The sequence below is a fragment of the Nuphar pumila genome, chromosome 15, assembly GCF_984573655.1.
Source record: "Nuphar pumila chromosome 15, dmNupPumi1.hap1.1, whole genome shotgun sequence".
In the NCBI taxonomy this organism is placed as follows: domain Eukaryota; kingdom Viridiplantae; phylum Streptophyta; class Magnoliopsida; order Nymphaeales; family Nymphaeaceae; genus Nuphar; species Nuphar pumila.
This window is the reverse complement of record NC_143263.1, coordinates 909781-932824: the sequence shown is the minus strand read 5'-3', so window position 1 is coordinate 932824 and position 23044 is coordinate 909781. Positions and strand designations below refer to the sequence as shown.

Below are 23044 nucleotides of genomic sequence, written 5' to 3'. Positions count from 1 at the left end.
AAGAACTCCCACATGGTAAAAATATGATTGGGTGTAAGTAGGTCTACAGGAATAAGACTAAGGCGGATTGGTCAACTGAGAGGTATAAGGGGAGATTAATTGCAAAAAGATATAGCCAACAATTTGGAATTGATTTTGCTAGGACATTTGTTCATGTTGCTCACATGACCACCATAAGGATTCTGCTTGTTGTTGTTGTAGTAAGGCAATGGAATCTCTAGCAGTTAAATGTGAAGAATGCATTCTCGAATGGGGATTTAGATGAAGAGGTTTACATGGAGTTGCAGCAAGGTTACTAAGATCCACAAGGCAGAGTGTGCAGATTGAGAAAAGCCATGCATGGGCTCAAGCAGGTACCACAAGCATGGTTTGAAAAATTCAATATCGTATCGCTTGGATTTGAGCAAAGTTATCATGATTTTGCTTCGTTTGTGTCCTCTTCTGTTCATGTGAAATGCATATTACTCATGTATGTGGATGATAAGATTACTACAAGAGATAATGAGTAGAAAATAGAAGACACCAACAAAATGTTGGCTGGTATCTTTGAAATGAAAGACCTGAAAATTTTGAAATATTTCCTTGGTCTAGAAGTTGCATACTCAAGGAGAGGCCATTACATGTTGCAGCATAAGTATGCAACTGATCTTGTTGTAAAAGCTGGATTTGCAAATGACCCTAAGAGAGTAGTTTCTCTAATGGAAGCTAATGTTAAGCTAAGAGCTACTGATGGGGAGAAGCTAAAGAATCTACTGAAATATAGGCAATTAGTGGGTAGCTTGATATACCTAACTATTTCCAGACATGATATCATGTATGCAGTCCATGTTGTCAATTAGCATATGAGCTCCCTACTTCAGTGCATCTGGCTATTGTGCTCAGGATCATTCGGTATATAAAAGACACCATGCACTTTAGGATGTTCTCATTTTTGTATTTCTCTACAGACATTAGAGCTTTTTGTGATTCAAACTTTGGAAGATCGACTAAAAATCATCTCTCGATTACCGGGTTATGTGTTTTTCTAAAAAACACTTTGATAAGTTGCAAGAGAAAAAAGCAACAACCAGTTGTGTTATCCAAAGCTAAGGCAAAATATAGAGCTATAGCATAAGTACAACTGAAATCATTTTGATAAGGTGGCTTTTGGAAGAGCTATGTGTTTCAGTTTCGGGGAGAGACTCCTTTTAAAATTTAAATTAATATGAGTGTGATTCATATTGCAAAAAATCCAGAATTTCATAAAAGAACGAAGCATATATAGAGAGAGATAGATTGTCACTTTGCTAAATGGGCATTTGAGGATAAGATCATATCCTTAGAGCATGTGGGCTCAAAAGAGCAAATTGCAGATATTTTTACTGAAAGTCTTGCTCCATTACTTTTTCAGCTATGTAACAGGGACTCGCCTAAAGGGATGCCACAACCGAGTCGACGTGATGCGACGCGACGTGGGTGCAGCATTAGGTGCACCGGGACGTGGGTCTTGCCGCACCCAATGCAGTCAACATGAACCTGGGTGCAGTTAACTGCACCCGAGATTATTTTGGACCAAAAATTGACTTGGTCAACTCTGACAAAGTCCATTTTCATCCTGACTTTTAAAGTAAAAAGAGAAAAATAAAATAAAAACCAAAAAAAGAGGGGGTGTTTAGGGTACAATTCCCCCACCCATCCTTTAGGTGCCCCTCTCCTCGTCGCTCCTTATCCTCTCCTCGTGGCTTCACCTCACTCTCGCCACCATCGGCATTGTGCCGCCAGTGTCCCCCTCCTATTGCTCCACCACCACCTCTCTCTCTCTCTCTCTCTCTCTCTCTCTCTCTCTCTCTCTCTCTCTCTCTCTCTCTCTCTCTCTCTCTCTCTCTCTCTCAGGGATTCGTCTAGCAGGGTGCCGCACCCGCGTCGACGTGACTCGATGTGGGTGCGGTCAACCCGACTCTAGGTGCCTTGACGCACCCAGGGTCATTTTTGTCCAATTTTTTATTAAAAAAAAATAATTTTTTTATTAAAAAATTTTTGTTCTGGGGGCGCTGCCCCACCGAGACCCCCATGCAGCGCGACCCGCGCCAGGGGGAGCCCCTGGACCCCCCTTTCTACAAGGGCAAAAACTCTGAATCAGGCTCCACGACTAATCAGCTCGACCCCTCCCCTGCACAAAGAGGGCGCAGGGAGGGGGCTCAACCCCTCCCCTTCACAAATTTTATATATATATATATATATATATATATATATATATATATATTATTTTTTTAAATTTTTTTTGCTGCACCCCCGCACCCATGTGACATAGTTCATAATTATGAACTGTGTTAACACCTGGCCCTGTAGGGGCCAAGCGTTGGATTCATTTGACTTCAATCAGACCTGAGCATTGACCCAGGTCTCATTCATTCTGAATCATATCTGGGTCCACACCCAGGTCTGATTTGATCAAGTGAGACCTAGGTCTGAACTTAGGTTTGGTTTAGAGTTTATCATACCTGGGTCCAGAACCTGGTCTGATTCAATTAATTCAGATCTGGGTCTAAGCCCAGGTCTGATTAGATTATATCAGACCAGGGTCTGGGCACAGATCTGGGTCCACACCCAGGTCTCATTTAGTCAAAAAGGCATGTGCCCAGATCCAGGGATGCACCTGGTCTGAGTCAATTCTAACAGAATCTAAATTTGGGCCAGCTGATTGGGACCCAACTGTGACTAGGTCAGTGGGATCAGATTAAACCCCATATCTATATAGACATACACACACTACCAGCACCCTCGCACCTAAGTTTTTTTAAAGTTCCAAATCGCCGCATCCACATCTGCACCAATGTGACATAGATTTTCAGTCATTTCTTTCCAAATTTAGGATGATTCCGCTGCATCATCTCAAATTTGAGGGAAAGTGTTGCATAGTGTAATGCATGTGTAGGGTGTAATATATGTATTACAAGCATCGTCACCTGTAACGTTAAAGGTAATTTCTCGGCGAGGGTATTTCTCGAAGAGTTTTTCAAAAGTTGATAAATCTCGGGAGTTCAAAAAATTAAAAATATATATATATATAACAACAAAAAATCTAAGAAAATACAAAGTTGCATTATTTTTCTTCCAAAAATATAACAAAAAATTGTTTTAAAAGTTTTAAAATATAAAAGAAACAGAAAATTAATAAACTCAAACTTAATAAATAAATAAGAGTTTTTTCCAAAAAATATTGTGATATTTTGTCTTCTGGAGATATTTTGAAAATATCGTGAGATATTACCTTTAATATCGGCTACCTTAAAATATGGGTATTTCTCGCAATATTTTCAAAATATCGCAGATATCGGTGACAATGATTACAAGTACGTTGGCGCTACCCTTCCAGTCTTGTACATATAATTATTTGAGAAGGCCATTTCAGTACTTAACCAAGAAGTTAGAAGTCAACTTTGTCCTTTTCTGAAAGGGGCAAACCCCTTCATGCTAATAAAGTTTCACTTTGCTTCTTCTCTTCTTAGTCTTTATTCTTGTGTATGCTCCGATCATGATTCTAATATTTGTACATTTCTTACATTTTCCTTAAATAAGAAATTTCTTTTTTCAATAAAAATTTGAGATACATGTATTTTACAATTTTTTTATTATTTAAAAAACTAAATTTTATATATATTCTTAACATTAAGAATGTAATGTATTAGATAAAACCGAAAATTTTCAAATTTTAATGTAACCATATTTTTTTCTTATTTCTTGATTCTATCTAAAATTTATGTTGCATTGAAACACTTTATCTATGTCACTTAGTATTTTAATAAAAGAAAGTTGACTATGCACTAGTTTATATAAAATATAACCAACTTTATGCATATTGTCATGTTTCCAGTTTCACATGGACTTTAAAACGTCTCATTTCCCATTTCCATTTCCTAACATGTTTCCTGTTTCCATTTCCCATCCTGGCAACCTTGAACAAAACACTAAGAAAAGAACATAACCCCTCTAAACAGTAGATAGGTTCGTGTTTGAGTCGTAGGACATGTCCCTTGAATGGAACTTGTCATGTGTTTGAAATGGGAGGCCAGTTATTTTTACAACAGACCGTGATGGACAAGTGAGTCGCACCGCTAGGGATGCAACTTATGGACCTTGGACAAATGCCACCCAGTGTGTCCATGTGGCGTTCATCCAAACAAATCAAACAGCCTATAAAGGAGCAAAATTATATAGCACGTTTAAGCTGCTCCTGACTAAATTTCCCAGAAGGCATGAAGAATAAAGTGAATCCTTCACCAAAAGCTTTCAAATACTATTATTTCAATAGCAACAAAATAAGAAAATGACGATAATAATGACTGAACACACAGTAGGACCGATACGAATGATGGAATCAGTACTAGCCCAAATCTCATATGAAAAGGAAAATGTCAGCAGAATAATAGGGGCATGCTGTAAGCCTTTAAATATTTCACAATTGAAGAGCCTTGAAACTACACCCAAATCACATAAATGGCAGTAAACTGCAAGAGACAACTAGCTAATGCATAAGGGAGAAGAATATCACCTGAAGCAATTCCTTCAGTCCCATCAGTTTTGGCTGCCCATCAAGGATGCTGCAAACCGATAAACAAAAGAGACGAATTTATTCATTCTTGGATAAGAGACTTTTATTCTCCAACTCAATAAAAGAATATTGACTTAAAACTAAAGAACATAATGGTTTCAAAATACAACATGGTCCATTCTACTACAAAGCATCATATCCAAATACACAAGTGAACAAAATTGAGGCATAGAAACTCACCCTACCATATTGCAGCTAAAGCTAGATTGCAGGGAAGTAAGCTTGTATAAATTGTTGAGAACAACAGATGGATCTGAACCCCTTTTCAACTACCATAGAAGAAAGTTCTTTCAAATGGCAGAACAAAAAAAAAGAAAAAGCTCATCCACACTTGGCCTTCCAAGCAAGTAAACAAACATTATATTCCAAATGAAAATATTACATTCCAAATTAACTAAAAGGTGTATGTTCTCAGTACCTCAATCACTATTCTCATTCCACAGCGATCACTTTCATCACGTATATCACTTATACCTTCTAAAATCTGATCCACACAAAGAAGATGCTAAGGCTCATCGTGCTTGCGTCATCATATATCCAAGCCATAAGTCAAAAGAAGAACTAAATTTTCCATATGCCTTGAAACGACCACCAATAGAAAACTTAATGAGACAATAAAAGCGGCTAACTGCAATCCATTTAATTTCCCATAATATTCAAACGAACAACAAAAGAAGAAGGAATCTCCAATAAGCCATTAAATAAATAAATAAAACTTTACATTAGAGAAAAGTCAAATTCCGTGGATTGATCCTACTTAACACCCATTCTTCTAAAGTTCTGATAATTCACTGTTTATGGATTCTAAAAAATCCAATACATGGTTCACATTACTTTGAAGTTGTGATAGGTTCTATTCATGGAATCTAAAAATCAAGTGATGGATTTGAACACCAGATGTTCAAAATTGGCACCTGAAATTTTGGAAAAGTACAACTAGAGATTGGGCAAAATAGTGCAGTCAAATGTTACAGGGGCATCCGACAGATTAGGAACTCCCTCTTCAAACATAGGCAATCATTTCCACATTCCCATTGTTTTCAAGTTAAAGAAATGGGTCCACTGATGCACCTTATTATATCTTTGCCACTTCAAAATATAGGGCATATATAGAGCTATCAATGAGTCAAGCTCGTCTCAGGCAGCCAAGACAACCCGAACCCAGATATCTGTTAAGAATATGTATGGATTGGATCAAGATCCAAATCCAGATCCAAGTGTAACATCTATACTGTATTTATCACCCAAAGGGTACTGATGTAACTTCTCACATATTTTAATATAAAAAGGGCAGACATCCCCAAGGCTGGGATAAGACGTCCCATTTCAGATCTAATCCCTTCTACTATTTTCTTCTCCTCCTTTCTGCAGGTTGTGCAGGACACGTCTTCCAAAGGTTATTCTCACATGGTATCAGAGCTCAGAAGAGGAAAGTCCTGTTAAATCATTGGCTGCAAACTTCTTCTCCATTAAAACCCCTTTTGCAAACTTCTTCTCCATTAAATCCCTTTTCTTCCTTCTAAATCTCTTTTTTTTTCTTCATCTCACGTCTGCTGAAACTTTCCTTTGTTTTGGTCTTCTCAGATCTGATCCATTGCGTTGCAGATCTGAAAATTTTCTTCTTCCAGATCAGATCTGACGTCCGGTCTCAAATTTCTTCTTCATTAGATCAGACGTCTCAGATCTGAAAATACCAGATCTGATTCTACAAATTGATTCTTATCCCTGCGTCAGATCAGATCTGGTGACATCCTCTTTGTGTTTTTATTCTACAAAATCGATTCTTATCCCTGTGTCAGATCAGATCTGAATCTGAAACAGATCTGGTGACATCCTCTTTGTGTTTTCAGCAGTGATGTCTCACATTAAAAAAGAAAAAGAAAAATAGAAGAGAAACAGAAACCCAGCACAGATTTCATTTGTAATCTGTAGCATCTGATCATCTGCCAAAAAAAAAGGAGTATCTAGGATACAGTCTATCTTATACAGTAAAATCCTGAAAATTTAGAGACTGGTGAGAGCTTTTCTTGAAAAACAGTAATTGCAACCAATTTCCTTTGTAATACACAAAAGAATATATAAATATAAATATGCATGTGTATGTAAAAGAGGAACGGCTCCTTCAATCCTAAGCAAATAATGGTTATTGTTCCCAACTACTTGTTTACACAATGGTTGTGAACTCCTTATAACACAACCAGTACTTTTTGATAGCAAGGCAAACGGATCAAGATTAGGTTTGGAAGCAGGCATTACTGAAGCCAATATAACTGATCCTGTTCGGAGTTTGAATCTGAATATGGACAGAAAATGGTTATTGGATCCAGATCCAGTGTGTTTAGATATGAATGCTAGTGTAGTTTAGGTTTGGATATAACTCAAAAAACGAATCTAGTCTGTTCAGTTAATCAGATGTGGAACGCTTTCCTGTATCCAACTAAATGGCAAACGGTCAATCAGAGATCTGAACCAAATCTGTTCCATTGACATTCCTATTTTTCGATCAGTCATGTTAAAGTAGTACTAAACAAACACAAGCAAGTGATTTGAAGTGCAACTGTACAAAAAGTAAATGGGTTCAAACGTGCATCATTCTGTAGTCACAAATATCAGTCTCGGATATATCTCGTCAAGGCATTTTCTCACAATAATATAGGTTTAGTTGATAAATCTTGGAAAAACTTGGAGCTTAAAATAAAAATTAAAATAGAAAAACAGCAGAAATAAGTAAGAAAATAGCATACTTGATAATAAAATACACATATACTAAAGGAAATAAGCATAAAATACAAAAGAAAGGAGAAAAACATATTTAAGATATAGAAAAGAAGTAAAAAAATAAAACTGAAAATATCATGATATTAGAGATGATATTGTATATAAATTTCTGATATTTTCAAAATATCATGATACTTGGCATTTAATATCACTTTATGAATTTACAGTGATTTGACGACATTTTCAAAATATCAGCTAATTTGTGACTAGATCTGCAAATTATTTTGAAACGTTGGCCACTGAATAAGGTGCAGAACAAGATTTTCTATTGTGGAATTCCAAAGCAAGAGGTGGGAAATTATAAAGTTACAAGTAGCCTATGTACAATGTGCAGGAGCTTATCATATATAAGAATAAACCAGAACTTATAAAATGAGGATAAAATAAAAAGAAGACCTACAAAGAAAATGTTTCAAAACTGCTGCAATTTATACAAAAAACAAAATCAAAGTTAGCAAGTTGTGTGACAAGAATCAGCAACACAGGTTTGAAAATATAAGCAGATGAAGATGAAAAGTAGCGACACCCAACAAGCTACCAGGTGTGGCAATATGTCTGCATTGCAAGACTTAATGGAAAGGAAAATCAGTTTTGTTTTTAATTAAAGTTGTTTGTCATTTAGTGAATCTCCTCGTGGATTAACAATATCTTTGGCCCATATTATAGTACAGAATATTGGATTAAATAAACATTCTTTAGTCTAACAAATGCATTACCTTACTTTCTGCTAGCTCAGCAATTTTCTCAATGAGAGAAGCCTTATTGTTTTGATATGGAATCTGCAAGAATAGAAGAGAAACATGCCTAAGCAACAATCTTATTCTAAAGCAAACCTTTTATTTGGAAATCTAATATACGAAGGAAGAAAGCAGACATCATGATTAGCTATGTATTCTGCTTTGGGCCAAAACCTGCAACCCAAAAAATGGTAACATAAACATGCAATACAAAAACCACACAAACAATTTTAACTAAATACATCAGAATCTGTGGGAGCCTTGAAATTTAGAGCTGTGCAGTCAGGGCCCCACAACTAAACTTGCCATAGAAAGGCATACAGCTAATCTTTTGATAGCATAGGGTTCCAACACACTACCTCTGTAATAACAATTGCATTCCTCTTAGTTTTTTCTTCAATTGATTCTATGTCCGCCTTCCCCCTGAGTATGACACGCCCTCGTCCAGTTCTATATGCTTCTAAAATCCTGAGGGAAAAAATAAGGGACATCAGATACCAGTCTAATATGGAGATATAATCACATTTTGAATTTTTCCCTCCACATGTTAGCAAACGGAAAGAAACACCAAAAGATGCATACCCAGCATTTCCCATTATTTGCCCTCCAGTTGGAAAGTCAGGTCCGGGCATATACTCAAGCAGTTCTTGAAGCTTATTCAAATAAACCAAGAAATAAGCATTTTGCTAAAAATAAAGCTAGTCTAAATATAAATAAAGAATAAGACCAGTTGACAGGTGCTAATCAGTGTGCATGAAACATTAGCAGAATTTCTTTGCTATCCACAGTGCAACAATAGATCTATCAAATTGTGTACCAAAATGTAAGGGGCTCGATATTTACAAACTACCAATCCGTCCATGAATTACCTATAGCCACTACAAATACCCCAAAAAAATTACAAGTTACATCAAACATTAGGATGCCTTTATCTAGCAAATAATCTTTTATCTTTAGTGAAAAAGTGCATAAGCTCCAAACAGCCTGCAAAAGTCTTAAAGAGAAGGAAAATGCCTTACTGTAGCTTCAGGATTACGAATTAGCACTGAAAGAGCATCTACAAGTTCCCCAAGATTGTGAGGAGGTATGTTGGTCGCCATGCCAACCTGACAAGATTAAAAGGAAAAAAAAAAAGATAAAAGCACTTTGTATACTGAACTAAGCTTGGAAATTCATAGAAGGAAGAAAATATAAGCATCAACTACAAAATCTTGAGGCATGGTATTACCGCAATACCAGATGAACCATTCAACAAAAGAGTTGGAATTCGAGCAGGCAAAAGAGATGGTTCTTGTTGGGATCCATCAAAATTTGGAACAAAGTCCACCTGTAAGCAGAGGAATGATAAAGGCAGGAAGAATCACATAGGTTGAAAACTGCTAAAACTACAAATAAATTATATTTTGATCAATATTTACTATCAAGAAAATGTTTAAATTTTCAAACTTTATATGCAATCCTAGCATATGCCTAAATTCTTTCTGTATGTAAGCATTTTGTCATCATCGAGATAATGCCTCTTTAAGGAAAAGAATACTTGAAAAACAAAGGAAGAGAAGTACTGACAGGACATTTCCTTTAATACATAAATGAAATCTCTAAATCCAATAAAAGAGCCATAAGAAGTTAAGAACTATATGCACTCCAAGTTGGCAGCAGCCAGTGAAAGACGCATCCTGGTTATGTCAGAAAATGGCTGCATATTGTCCAACCTGGTTGTGTGTATGGATGTTAACAGAGCAAAGAGAAACACCAACATCAAGGAAACATCCATAAAGCAGCATACTATCCACCGAACGGCCTTGATTCAGAAACTTCAAGCTGTTCTACTAGATTTTCTTTTGACAGAACCCAAGAGGTGGCACCACGATCCGTTAATTGATTTGTCATCTATGTCACACAGACACTTCACTTAGCATGTGTATCACATGTCGACATGACATGATACTCAGACACACCAGGACACTTCACTTAGCATGTGCATCATCTTGTGCTTTTCAGTTTTCAGATTGCTTACATTTATAGGTTGTATATCGACCTTTTCCTCAAAATTACACCTTAAATCATTCCAAGGATTACACCATAACATAGCACCTTCTTCCCTCGTCAAATGGACAGATTTGGTATTTCCAGTTTCTGTTAACAGTATCTGCCCAAGTGTCCCATGTATCACAGCCCTTAATTGCTTGTAATTGTTCGCAATGCGTCCAATGGCTTCTTAGTTGTTAGTTGTTACATAACCCAGAAATAGCAATCTCAGAAGAAAACGACGTACATGGGTGTATTTATCTATCCTTTTGTTTTAATTGCTATATGAAAGCAAAGATTCACATCTTTTTCCCCCCCAAAAAAAAAGGTCAAAAACTATATGTAAAACAGGAAGAACATAAAAAAGGCACAACTACCAATTTTGCTCACCGTATTTTCTTCAAGATCAGATAACAACACAGCCTCAGTAAGTGCCTGCAAATTGAAGTCAAGTAAAGGATCACAAATTATGAGAAATAACAGGCAATTCAAATGACTATTAGGCCTCCAGTTGATAGAAAATTAAAAAAAAATCAGAAAACTGAATAATGGGGAATAACCAGCAGCAAAAGCAAAAGTTGCCAGGTAGATCAAGGGCAAGCCTAGTGATATTTTTCACTTAGCACCACCGTGGTAGAAGAAAAATCAAGATTAGAAAAGCAAAAAAAAAAAAAGATCAAACGAAAATCAAAGACAGCCTCGTATAATGCCAGTTATGAATCATACCTCCAATCTGCACTCTGTGTATCGCATTGCAGCAGGAGGATCCGCATCAATTGATCCAAAATTCCCATGACCTTGAATCAGTGGACAGCGCAATGAAAAATCCTGACCAATATGTGTGATTAGTAGGCATTTCCATAAATAAACAGCAGAAGAGATTAAGAGCATCTCTGTGCATATGCAATAAATATTTACAACAATTTTTTTAATGTTGCAAAACATGACATTTATAATTGATGGGCAGCAAATGGATCCTAAACAGTGCCTCAAGAAAAACCTTAATAATCATAAGATGATTCAAACAGAACTGAAGTCCAATGTGTCAGTCTGTCAGCAAACAAGCTTAACCCTAAGTCACAGGGAATCGGCAAAGCAGGTGCCGCACCCGTGTCGATGCGACGCGGGTGCGCGTGCGGCACTCGGTGCGGTCAACACGACCTTGGGTGTGGTCAACGCACCCAGGGTCATTTTTGGCCAATTTTTTAACGTAAAAAAAAATTCTGATGCACGATCAAAAGGGGCTGCGAAAGAGGATTGGGGCAAAAAAAAATCCCTAATCCTCTCCTCTCCCGCGCAGCTCCGCTCTCTCGCTCGCCTCCTCTCCTCCCGACGCCTACCAGGGGAGCCCGACGCCACCTCCTCCTCTCCCTCGTCGCAGGTAGCCTCTTGCTCTCTCTCGCTCTCTTGTTGGGTCGGCAGGGGAGGGGCCGAGCCTCCCTCCCTGCTCCCTCTCGCTCTCTTGTTGGGTTGGCAGGGGAGGGGTTGAGCCCCCCTCCCTGCTCCCCCTCGCTCTCTTGTTGGGTCGGCAGACTCCCTCTGATTTCAGGGGAGGGGCCGAGCCCCTCCCTGTTTTCGGCAGGGGAGAGGCCGAGCCCCCCTCCCTGCTCCCTCTGATTTCAGAGGAGGGTCCGAAACCCTCCCTATTTTCGGCAGGGGAGGGGCCGAGCCCCCCACCCTTCTCCCTCTAATTTCAGGGGAGGGGCCGAGCCCCTCCCTGTTTTCGGCAGGGGAGGGGCCAAGCCGAGCCCCTCCCAAGAAAAAATTTCTTCCAGGGGGCGCTGCCCCCCTACGACCCCCCGCCCGCTGAACGCGCAGCGGGACCCGCGTCGGGGGGGGGCAAACCCCCCAGTAAGGGCAAAAACTTTTTTTACATATATATATATATATATATATTACATTTTTGCCCTGTTGCACCCCCGCACCCAAGGTTTTTGAAAGTGCCGCACCCCCGCACCCATGTGACATAGGCTTAACCCCAAGTACCAACATAGGAGAGGTGGCACTTGCGCCACTTTCCAGAAGGATAATAGGCTAGTTATTTATTAGTAAATTTTGCATTTATTGAAGAGCATCTTGTACAGAATCATTAAAATAAGATCTGCTAAAAATGCATCAAAGCAGAAACAAGTTTCATATAAACTCACAGACACAGGGAATATAACTTCCTATTCAATCAGAATCCATCAATTATGCCTTTTGCCAATTTATGCAGACCACACATAGCCAGATAGCCTAGACCTCCAATGTCAAGCAAGCAATATCCAAAAGAATTACATATATACAGGCATTGCAGGCATGCACATATACTAATTTGAGATCCTTGTTGCCTTTCCTAAGAAATTCAGCTTTTTTTTTTGTATATTCATTTCATAAGGGTTTATTTGAATGCCATGGATCTCACACCGTGTAGTGAATCTACTGCAGGGACACACCAAGACCAAGGTAAACAAACATTGAATCGCAGATCCACCAAAAAAGGGGATATGAATTTCATAATTCCATTGTGATTCATATATCTCTTGTTTGGGTCTCAAGTCCAAGTTTCAGAATCAAGTGATCAAACACACCCCAAGAGAGACAAGAAGTGCATGCAGAAGCATGTCTGTCCAGATAAACACCAGATTATTAATGGAAAATGAGATCCCCAGGTGACTAGACAAGGCATAGCCACAGAAAGGTGCAAAGCTCAGCTAACGCTATGCAAGCCTATGAAATCCCAGAAAATATGTGATCAACTAGGCAATTTACACAATTCTTGCCATGTAACTGCAGTGGAATACACAAGCTATCTAAGTACAACTTTTCTCACTACTCTGGGGGTTTGTAAAGCAGGGTTCTTTTCTGTCCTTGCAGCCTGTGAAACTAGGCATTGCCAGATAAGTCTTGGAGATGTCAGTAATCAAGACTGCCAAAACAATCATATGGAATATTGAACAATATGCATGGCAACTACCAAAACATGATTATTTATTTGAGGGAAAGTAATGAAAACTTTCAAGTTAGTAAAAACCACTTTTGTATTTCGACCTATTAGCCATTAAGAACCTGTTTTGAAGATTTATGCTTCTTAATCTAAGAACCAGACCCAGCAAGGCTTAGGTTCTAATTGTACTAGTGTTAGTCTAAATATAATGTGGCCAGAACACAATAAACCAGGAGAATCTTAGATTTTGAACATCTGTCCTGGTTGACTCACAATAGGTAACATCTACCTGTGCTAAATTAAGTTGAGTTTTTTATGAAACAGATCAATTGCCAAAAAAGAACCATTGGACAAACATCGACAGCAAAAAAAAAACTTTCAAAAGTTATGCACAAATCATGCATCTATTTATGCCCCTTTACTGTGAATGATAACAGGGACAAGCAGAAGCTTCTTTCCTCCCGATATGCTAGGAGTCCTTCCAGACATTGCAGAGACCAGTCCAGGAAAATCACTCATTCTTCTAGCAGATATACAAAATTTGGTTGGGACCAAATCACTAGCACTAGCTTTAAATGGAATTATGGATACCAAAAAACTTGTGAACTGAATTGTTAGAATTCCAACCATTATAGGTGAAAACCAGTTCAGTGACAAATGAAATAATCTATAAAAAACTCATAATTCTTCAATTGTTATGGGACAAAGGCAGAGATTTTTTTAAAAGTGAACTCTTAGAAACTGTCAAAAATAAATCCAAGACATCGGGAAGCTTGCAGCTATACAAGGACTATCAAATGCAAAAGGAAATACTTGCAGTGATAGACATGAATGCCTTGAAAGTTGCATTAATACTAACAAATAGCTCACCAAGCATATGGTAACTGAAGTTAACCTAAAATGACCTTCTATCTTCAAAGTTTGAAGGTACGAAACAGCAGCAAAGTTCATTAATCAACAAGACCCAAACACTAAACCTGCCCGGGTCACCCGAGTGGCAGCTGACCCCTTCATCCCAGGTTCGACTCCCATCGGGTTTGCAGGTGCCTTTAATTGGCGAGCTCCATAAGGGCTTGGGTGTCGGTGACCCCACCCAGGGTTTACCTCGCAGGGGGGGCAGGCCCATTAAGTGACCTGGTTCTCAACAAGGGTTTCCCATCGTCAAAAAAAAAAAGACACAAATACTATACAGAATTCATTATTCATATTACCTGTGCCATTCTCACCAAGGAATCATAAACAGCTGTATCACCATGTGGATGATATTTCCCCAGTACCTGTAAACAGAGTGCCAACCTTATTGCTGTAAAAGCATAAAAGAATAATATGCATATTTTATGTAATATGCAAACATACATTGGCATGAAATTACTGCAAACCAGCTCATTCCCAAATACCATTCCAAAAGTTTCAGATTGGTACGAAGAGACTCCATGATTCTATGCACTGTAAAAAGCAAAACGGGCTCAGGTCGTTTACCTCCCCCACAACCCTGGCACATTTCTTGAATGGCCTTCGAGATGAAAGTCCCAGCTCATGCATTGCAAATCTGTTACCAATGTCAAATATCATAAACTTGAGAAAAAAGAGATAATAGTTTCCTTATTTCACGCATTAGCAACTGATACCAAAAAATAGTATTATTAGGGGAAAACTTTTGGAGTTCAATTTGCAGTCCTAATTTATGAAAATTTAACTTAGAAAAAACAGGTGCAATGAGCAACAAATTGCATGAATCATTATAATTAACTAGGTATCAGTCGTATACTATACAGAAACGGCCAGAAATTAGACTCGGAGAATAAATTTCAATTCCTACTACAGGCAAATCAAATTGGGTAAGCCTCAACAGATGGCAAGATGATGAATACTAACAGTATCCGGCGATGAACTGGCTTCAACCCATCGCGAACATCCGGCAATGCCCGTCCAACCAATACAGACATCGCATACGCCAAATACGACTCCGTCGCCTCCTTATGGAGCTCTTCAGTAACGATCCTTCCCTCCTTTACGGCCAAGCTCCCATTCGTTGTGCCAGCCACATCGTCCCTCTCCTCTTTCCCTTCCTTAGCCTCCTGTCTCTCTGCCGAGACACCATCGGTGTCCCTGCGCCGCGCTCGGATGAGCCGCCGCCGCGGCTGGACAGAGAGGAAGCGAACCCTGGAGGCAGGGTCAGTGAGGGAAAGCAGAGAGAAGGTGGAATCGTGAGTGAGGAGGGGGGAGCGGCGGAGTCGGGCAATCGAGGCAGTGGTGAAGCGGAGGCTTGTCGAGAACGCCATGAGGGAAAGATGCTCGGAGGTTAACGGGCAGAATGGAGGACGCCGAGTAACACGCTCTACAGTAACGGATGATCGTTTCTTCTTCTTCTTCTAGATTGGAGATTTTCAGACAGGGTTTTGTGTTTCTTCCTCTTCGTCGACTTCTTACAGAAGCCGAAACCCTAGCGCCAGAGATTTTTGTGAAAGCGCGCGCCAAATTTTTGCTTCTCTGTATCATGGAGGATTTTAGACGGACACGCTTTCACCGGTCCGGCGGTTAAGATTTTACGCTAGTATGCACCAGAAAGTAATGCCAAAAACAATCCCTAACCGCTATAGACGACACGTGTAAATATACTTCTCTACGATACTCATGTTAATTCAGCGGTTTCTTAACTCAGATTATACAGTCGACCGTTGCAGATATTTATCTGAATGTCCGTAGACCGTGGCTTTATAAATCGATTGTACAGTCGACTGTTCAAGATATTTATCCTGGATGTCCGTTATTAGAAGCTAGGATAGGGGGACAGGTTTCACACAAGTTCCCAAACTCAATTCAGCAGTCGACTGTTTCAGATATTTATAATGGCCATGGGTGTCCGTTATTAGGAGCTACTCAGCTAGGGTCAGGGGACATGGTTTCCCAACACTATTCGTGGACTCGACAGTTGCAGATGTTTTTCGTGGGTGTCATGTCAATTATTAGAAGAAGCAAGGGTAAAGGTTGCAAACGGTCGAATACGAGCAAGATCGTGGTCTATTTGAATTCGAATACTTGTTGATTAATAAGTTTGTATCATAGTGACAAAAGTTTTTTATCGGCAATTTCTCGTTTTTCAAAAACTCACGAGAAATTGAAAAAATTCCATAAATCTTGCATTTTTTTGGCAAAATCTCGGCAATAAAAAATTAATTAAAAATATAAAATTAATTGTTATAAGAAAATATTAAAAAAAAAATTAAAATAAATATATAGGATTTTTTTATGATAAATAGCCGTTTAAAACGTAAATATCGCATTTAAATTGCAGTATTTATGTTTTTTTCATAAATCTCGTGAGAAATTGCCATTTTAAACTTTCAGGCAATTTCTCGCAATATTATCACTAGATTTTCATAAATCTCGTGATATTTGTCACACTAGTCTGTATCAGGGTAAGAGCAAGTCAATGTAGTGGAGTTGAACGCATATACATGTTTCAAATGATAATACCGGATCCATTTAAAAGGATTGGAATCGACTGTTCTACATGTAAAAAGTGCAAATGTGGATCCGGATCTTATTGCAACCCCGCAATGTACTAATCCGACTTTGAATTGGATGTGAAAGTCTAAGAGTATAATCCATATCCTAGAATGATGTTTGGGATTTAGAAGTGGTAGATTCTGGTTAATTAGCACCACGGGTGTAAACGAGTCAGATATGCAACCCATTTGGATGCACCCAGACTCGAGCAGATAGTCTATTAGAGAGAATCGTGACAGTAACACTTGTAATCGAGATAAATCTTAAGCTTTAGATTTTTACTTTAAGAAAACTATATGAAATACTGAGTAAGAGTTGGGAAAGTTTGAATACCTAACAAAAAGCATATGTAAACCTAGAAAAATCTCAAGGGTCCCACTCCCACAAAAATCTGAACCTGTTTAACCGGTGTTGATGGAGCTTCCACATAAATGCGGTGAGGCGACTCAAGCCTGATATCACGATCCAGTGAAAGATTATAGTTTTAGGTTTGGTAGGGGTGCGCTAGGCCCGTGGGGCAGTGGAACCCATGGGCAACGCTCGAGGTGCCCAGTAGCACTGCTGAGTATGGGTGTAAGTGGAAGTTGCCTTGAGTAAGGAACAAGATACGACAATTCTCGTTGAGAAAAGGGAAGAGCTGGTTACGGTGAGGGGGATCTATGGGCACAATGACTGTATCAAACGACGAGAGTTGTGACATCATCTACCGTAGGGGTGGCAATCGTGTCGGGTTGGTGGGTCGGGTCGCGGGTTGGTGGGTCAGCATACCTCAACACGAACCCGGCTAAGAAGCGGGTTGGCGGGTCGTGTCAGATTTTGCCACCCCTAATCTACCGCAGCATCCAAGGGAGGATTCTTGGTTAGTGCTTGGGGATTGGAATGTCCCTCGATCCATGATGAAACGTCGATGTTTTATGATGGGGGCACCCAGATAGTCATTTGTTCAATAGCACAATCATGGAATGTTCAATCACTCAAATTATGCAGGAGGATCAGGTTTTCACTTGGCGTGATAATTGTTTGGTTTTTACTTCAAAGCTAACTAAGTTTACCAACCCATCATCTTATGTTTACTTAAGTTAGTGGGTGTTTATTTATTCCAACAAGTTTAATCTCACATTGCAGAGTGTGATAATTTCATCTTGTTTTATTAAGTAGGGTGTTGCCTTTATGGGTAAAGCTAGTTATGAGCATATCAATTTGAATATTGAACATTGAATTTTGGACTTTGGAACGATGAACGTGACAGAGTGTCGACATAGGAAAAAAATTTAAGGCAACAAGGTTGATAAACTCAATGAAAACCTAATATCTATAGTGAGTTAAATATTTATAATCAATCCAAATAAATGGTGGTACATGAATTATGAATCAACGATCCATTCATATAATGATAAAAATATGTCATGCAAAATCGTGAAGAAAAACTATAAAATCGACATGAGAGATTCACATGAAGCTAAGGTTAATGGGAAAGAGAGTGTGGAACTTGGCTTCACCTCTTAAAAGTGCTTAATCATTTAGGATGTGTATGATGCAGCACATCTAGACCAATCCCACGTGTACAAGGAGATGAAGGTCGATCCAAATGATACGCCATTGAGGATGCGCTCCAGAAAATCATACCCAAGTAAAAAATGACTCATTTGGAATACATTGGGTATACAGGTATTTTTGCCACTTCGTACATTTTTTATTTTTAAGATTTTTATCTCTAAAATCTCAAAACCCTTTTAGCTAGCTTAATCCTAATTTTGAGGATTTTTTGAACTATAAAAATATTTTTTATATTCTTTTGGGTTGTATAGGATATGGAAAGGTATTGTCGGGTAGTAATTGAGCGAATCACAAGTTTTAATAATAGTTCATTTGTCGCCTCCTAAGCTGAGTAATTTCACCGAAGCTGATAGTACACTACTCTCTTTACTGGAATTCTAGGGTTCATTGATGCACAAGATCATGTCCTTAAGACCACGCGTTGCTTGTCGACTTGTGTCATATGTGTCTTTTCTCTTGCATTCGTTGGCAGAATGCCCCGCCTCTTCGCCTAATTGACAATCATCGATTTTGAATTAGACATATCCACTGTAAATGCATAACGCGACATCGATAACAATAGTCTCTCAAGTCGTAAGTTGCCACCTATATTTGACAAAATATTTTTTCCAATGTTAGAATCTTAAAAGTAATACTTACAATGTGATATTGTGAGTATGACAGATATTGAACAAGGTTTCCCAGTCTTAGGCTCTAATACTAATTCTCTAACACCCGAATTTTCAAAACAACATTTTGTCTAAATTCCATAGATTTTTTTTTCTTTATTGCGAAATTTAGAAAAAGCATTAGTAGCAAAAATAGATGATAGTTAGTGGTCGGTTTTAGAAAATATCGGGTGAGTCACACGTATGTGGTCAATCACTCATTGTCCACCAAAATATTTCATTTAAGCAAACAAAAATGAGTTGTTTATTACAAAAAGTACTACTTCATAAAATAGTATCAATCACTGAATTTATAAATGAAATGTCCAACAAAGTCTAAAGAAACCCTAGATCTTGATGTTGCTATGCTTCGCATATCACACTGCAGGTTTATTGCTTGTATCCCCCATAAAATGAGGTCAAAACCATTCCTGATCTTGTAGAAAAGCATTACAATTCTAACAAGTATAATATGTTGAAGACACAAAAAGTTACTCTAGGAACCACACTTAAAAATATCGTAGCTCAAGTCTCCACTACTTAGAGTATAGTTATTTCATGGACCGAAGCAGGAGCTCATCGAGCATAGCTTAGTCATGCATATACAATTTGGGTCATTCGCCCGATCGATCCAACAGTATACTGAGATCAGTACCTTACATAAGATGATGCATGAGTAGTACTAATGTGCATTTATTCATTCGTTAGTGTACCTAAACTAATGTATTATTTTGATAATTACAAGTTCACCTTCTAGTATATAGGAAAACCTAACTTTGGCGTTAAACGAAGTTATCTTGGTGTTTATTATGCTATGTATTTTTATGCTCAGAAGCCTGAGTGACCCTATCTTTAGCGAAATGATAGATTTTTTTATGATAAACCCCGCTAGGCTGGTTTGGATGCATCCTACTATTCCAGTAGCAGGGTCAACCCCTAAGTCTTAAAGATAACCCGACCTCCTAACCTCTGAGTGACTGAGTGACTGTCTAAACTCTTTGATTCATAAGATAAAATACGTCACTCGATGTGGTACCATCATCGTCTACTTCAATGAGTGTAAGTCATGAATGAGTTTGTTGGCATAATCTTTATTATTAAAACGTTGAGTGACACATATGTAATCCAGTGCATTATGCACAAAGAGAAATATAAATTCAACCTCAATCAGTTTTTTGAAACACAAACTTGTTCCCATGTAGACAGGGACTATCGTTATGTTTCTTTATATGCACGTAGACACCGCTCTTGACGTCTATAACCTTCACGAGCACTTCACCCCTTGCAGGTGGATAACCAACTCTGGTACAACAACGGTTACGAGTATTACACTTGTACAATAGTTTATATAGGTATGTATAATCAAGGATCACTTTTGATCTACTACTCGTGCGTATTTAGTCGCAACGAGCACTGGCCAAACAATACGTAATAGCTAATCTGGCACAACGACTCTTGCGAGTATGATGTCCTTGAAGGCAGAAATGGAACGAGTCATCCAGGCAGGGTTCCAACAATAAGAACATCACCGTGTCATCCCTACTAGCTTAGGTGAGTATTTTACCATAATTTTTTGCCAACATCTCTCCTATTTAACGAAAAAAATCCTATGATGCTTCGAAAGCAAACATGTCATTTAGGATTCGGGTAATCATTTGCCAAAATTTTTGGCAGCATCGCCCCTATTTATCAGATAAAACACTATGTTTTTATTATCTCGAAGCTCATCTTGTCAAAAATTTTGAGAGCATCTCCCTTGTTTAATGGAAAAACATTACCTTCGCTTTTGGATAGATGCACACTATTGTGCGTATGTTGCATCTTTCATGGTTTATCAGAAACTCAAGCCTTACGTTGGTAACTTAGATGTTTACATAAATACGATTTTGCACAAATCAGAAATATTTTCAATAGAAGTTTCATTGCCAAACAATGTTTTGAACACAACAAGGTTTTTGAATTACTTTGAGCGATGGAGGTCAGTCACCATTTGTACGCTTATTACAATGCAACTATATTTATTAAAAGTAAGAGCCTATACACATGACAGTGCAATGACAAAGCAAATAGCATCAAGCAGAAGCCTATGAATATGATAGCGTGATAACAAAGTAAAGTGCATAAAGCAGGGTCCGATGAATAAAATTACGCATTAGGCTAAGTAACTTGGGTAAAAGAACACACACACACACACACACATATATATATAAAATCTAGTAAATAAAGAAGTAGTCACAAGGATAAGCACGTGAACACTAAAGCAAGCTTGCAGTGGCCTAGAAGGCATGAACTAAGGACTAGGACCCTATGACACATAATTTACCATAAATATCGATAAGTATTCTCAAGGACACATGCGTAAACACCGAAGCAAACTTGCGGTGGTCTAGAGGGTGTGAACCAAGGACTAAAAATTGATATCTTTTTAGAAAGGTGTACGGTAAGAAAAAATCCACCATGCATGATAATTATTTTAAAAAATACAACTTGAAATAGGGAACGGCGTGCAAGCCTACAAAAAATCTGGTGGAGGTAGCTTAGTGCAAGCGTAAAGTCACTCTTAGGTTGTATCTAACATGTCCTTACGTTCGATATGGTTACAATTAAGAGTGTTTCATGTATAACTCGTCGGCATGAAGAAACGTGAAAAAAATCTATAGATAGCACTTTTCTAGAGAGAGATCTTCTAGGGAGAAATCTTCTAGAGAGAGAGCAAAACTAGAGAGTGAGCTCGTCTATAGAGAGAGTCCTAATAGAGAGAGAGAACAAAACTATATAGAGAAGAGAGGAAAGAGGAGAGATAAAGCTAGAGAGAGAGAGGAAAGATAAGAGGGTGGGGGTCTTATTTATAGAGATTGGGTGTGGGGCCTACCCCAAAAGATAAGCATGCCCCTTATTCTCAATTTCTTCCTATCATTTTTGGATAAGGATGGACATGTCCTTTGTGGGTCCCACGTAGTTATTTCCATGAGATATTTTTGTAGGACCTACAAGATATTGTTATAAGATATTTATGTGGACCCCATAAGATATTTTTGTGAAACCTATACTTTTTTAACGTTTCTTTGATATTTTTTTGCAAAAAAAAAATGAGTACGTCCTTCTCTTTGTCTAGACAAGTCAAAGCGAATTGTCTCTGAGAAATTCTCTTAATTTGCCAATTGAGTATGATATGACTCCCTGAATATTTTTAGCGTATATCTATGAAAATATATGTGTCCTAAGTATAATTGGCTTAGCAAAATTTCTTTGTTTCTCATTCTAAGTCAATACAATGAAATTACGTAAAAATACCTCTTATTTTTATTCAGAAGTTTACTAAAAAAATGCAGATCTTACAGAAAGTCCCTTATGGCTATTGTTTTTCCGATCCAAAATCACACTGTAATGTTTTTTCGATTTTGTAAAACAATCGACCAGTCTGCATTCCTAAAGACCTTTTCTCCAATTGCTCATCAGATCAATATGATTCTGGTGGTTTTGGAAAGATAACAAAATCTTCCTTCTCTGTTCTTTTTAATAATTTTCTCAATTTCCAATGTATGTTCTCAAAAAATATATAGTATCAGTCAGAATAGGGGTATCGACACATGTTTAACAACATTCCTGGTGTCATATCTCAACACTGATTTATCGATTTCTGACGTGTCATACGCCATTGAAAATATATTTTTATCTGTTATATTTTCTCGTTTAAGAGTTTTCTCAGATTTTGTTGTTTTCTTAGTAAAAAACAGTAGCAATGTTTATTGCTGTTTATTAACTTATAAATGTTTTCAAGAAAACAACCCTCCTTTTTGTCCTATGTCACGCATATGTGAAGTCACTTTTGCATTCAAACCAGACGTTCAGAGCGTGTTTGCCAACGACCCCTGTAGTCGTGTGCCATTAGTTCTTGCTTATAACTGATAGTTTTTAAGTGATAATGAAATCCAACAATATCATATTGTAGAAGAATCACAAGTTTGTAGACAAAGGTTACTCTAACAATGAGTTATTTAAACTCAATTTGATCAATAAAGTAAGTTCTTATTTTGTTTATATGCTTGACTAGTATGATTTATGGCATGCAAAATTATGACATGTTCATTATAAAACTTCAAAAAGCTTGAGTAACCTAGAGCTTATTTTTAAATACGAAATTGGGCATGATAAAAAATATGATGTTTGTATTCAAACAAAATTTATCAAAAAATATTTTTTAAGTGTTGAAAAAAAAATAGATTAGTTTGTTTAATAGTGTTTTGAAAAATACTCTAACTCATGGGGA

At 37.9% G+C, this 23044-nt stretch overlaps 1 protein-coding gene across 2 annotated transcripts in view; it reads right to left on the bottom strand.

The window, feature by feature from the left end:
- Positions 1-15589, bottom strand: part of LOC149814044 (DNA gyrase subunit A, chloroplastic/mitochondrial-like) — a 36843-nt gene extending 21254 nt beyond the window's left edge. The window contains exons 1-13 of one of the 2 annotated variants that reach the window (XM_089989513.1): positions 14936-15589; positions 14540-14609; positions 14272-14337; positions 10861-10962; positions 10525-10569; positions 9335-9433; positions 9126-9212; positions 8689-8759; positions 8466-8574; positions 8086-8148; positions 5010-5075; positions 4772-4860; positions 4532-4580 (exon numbers count right to left, since the gene is read on the bottom strand). In XM_089989513.1, coding sequence (XP_089845639.1) covers positions 4532-4580; positions 4772-4860; positions 5010-5075; positions 8086-8148; positions 8466-8574; positions 8689-8759; positions 9126-9212; positions 9335-9433; positions 10525-10569; positions 10861-10962; positions 14272-14337; positions 14540-14609; positions 14936-15342 — 1323 coding nt within the window. In that variant the 5' untranslated portion in view covers positions 15343-15589. Of the gene's footprint in view, positions 1-4531; positions 4581-4771; positions 4861-5009; positions 5076-8085; positions 8149-8465; positions 8575-8688; positions 8760-9125; positions 9213-9334; positions 9434-10524; positions 10570-10860; positions 10963-13930; positions 14121-14271; positions 14338-14539; positions 14610-14935 lie in introns of those variants that run through there. The other variant, XM_089989514.1, reaches the window with a different exon arrangement.
- Positions 15590-23044: the final 7455 nt, after the last annotated feature.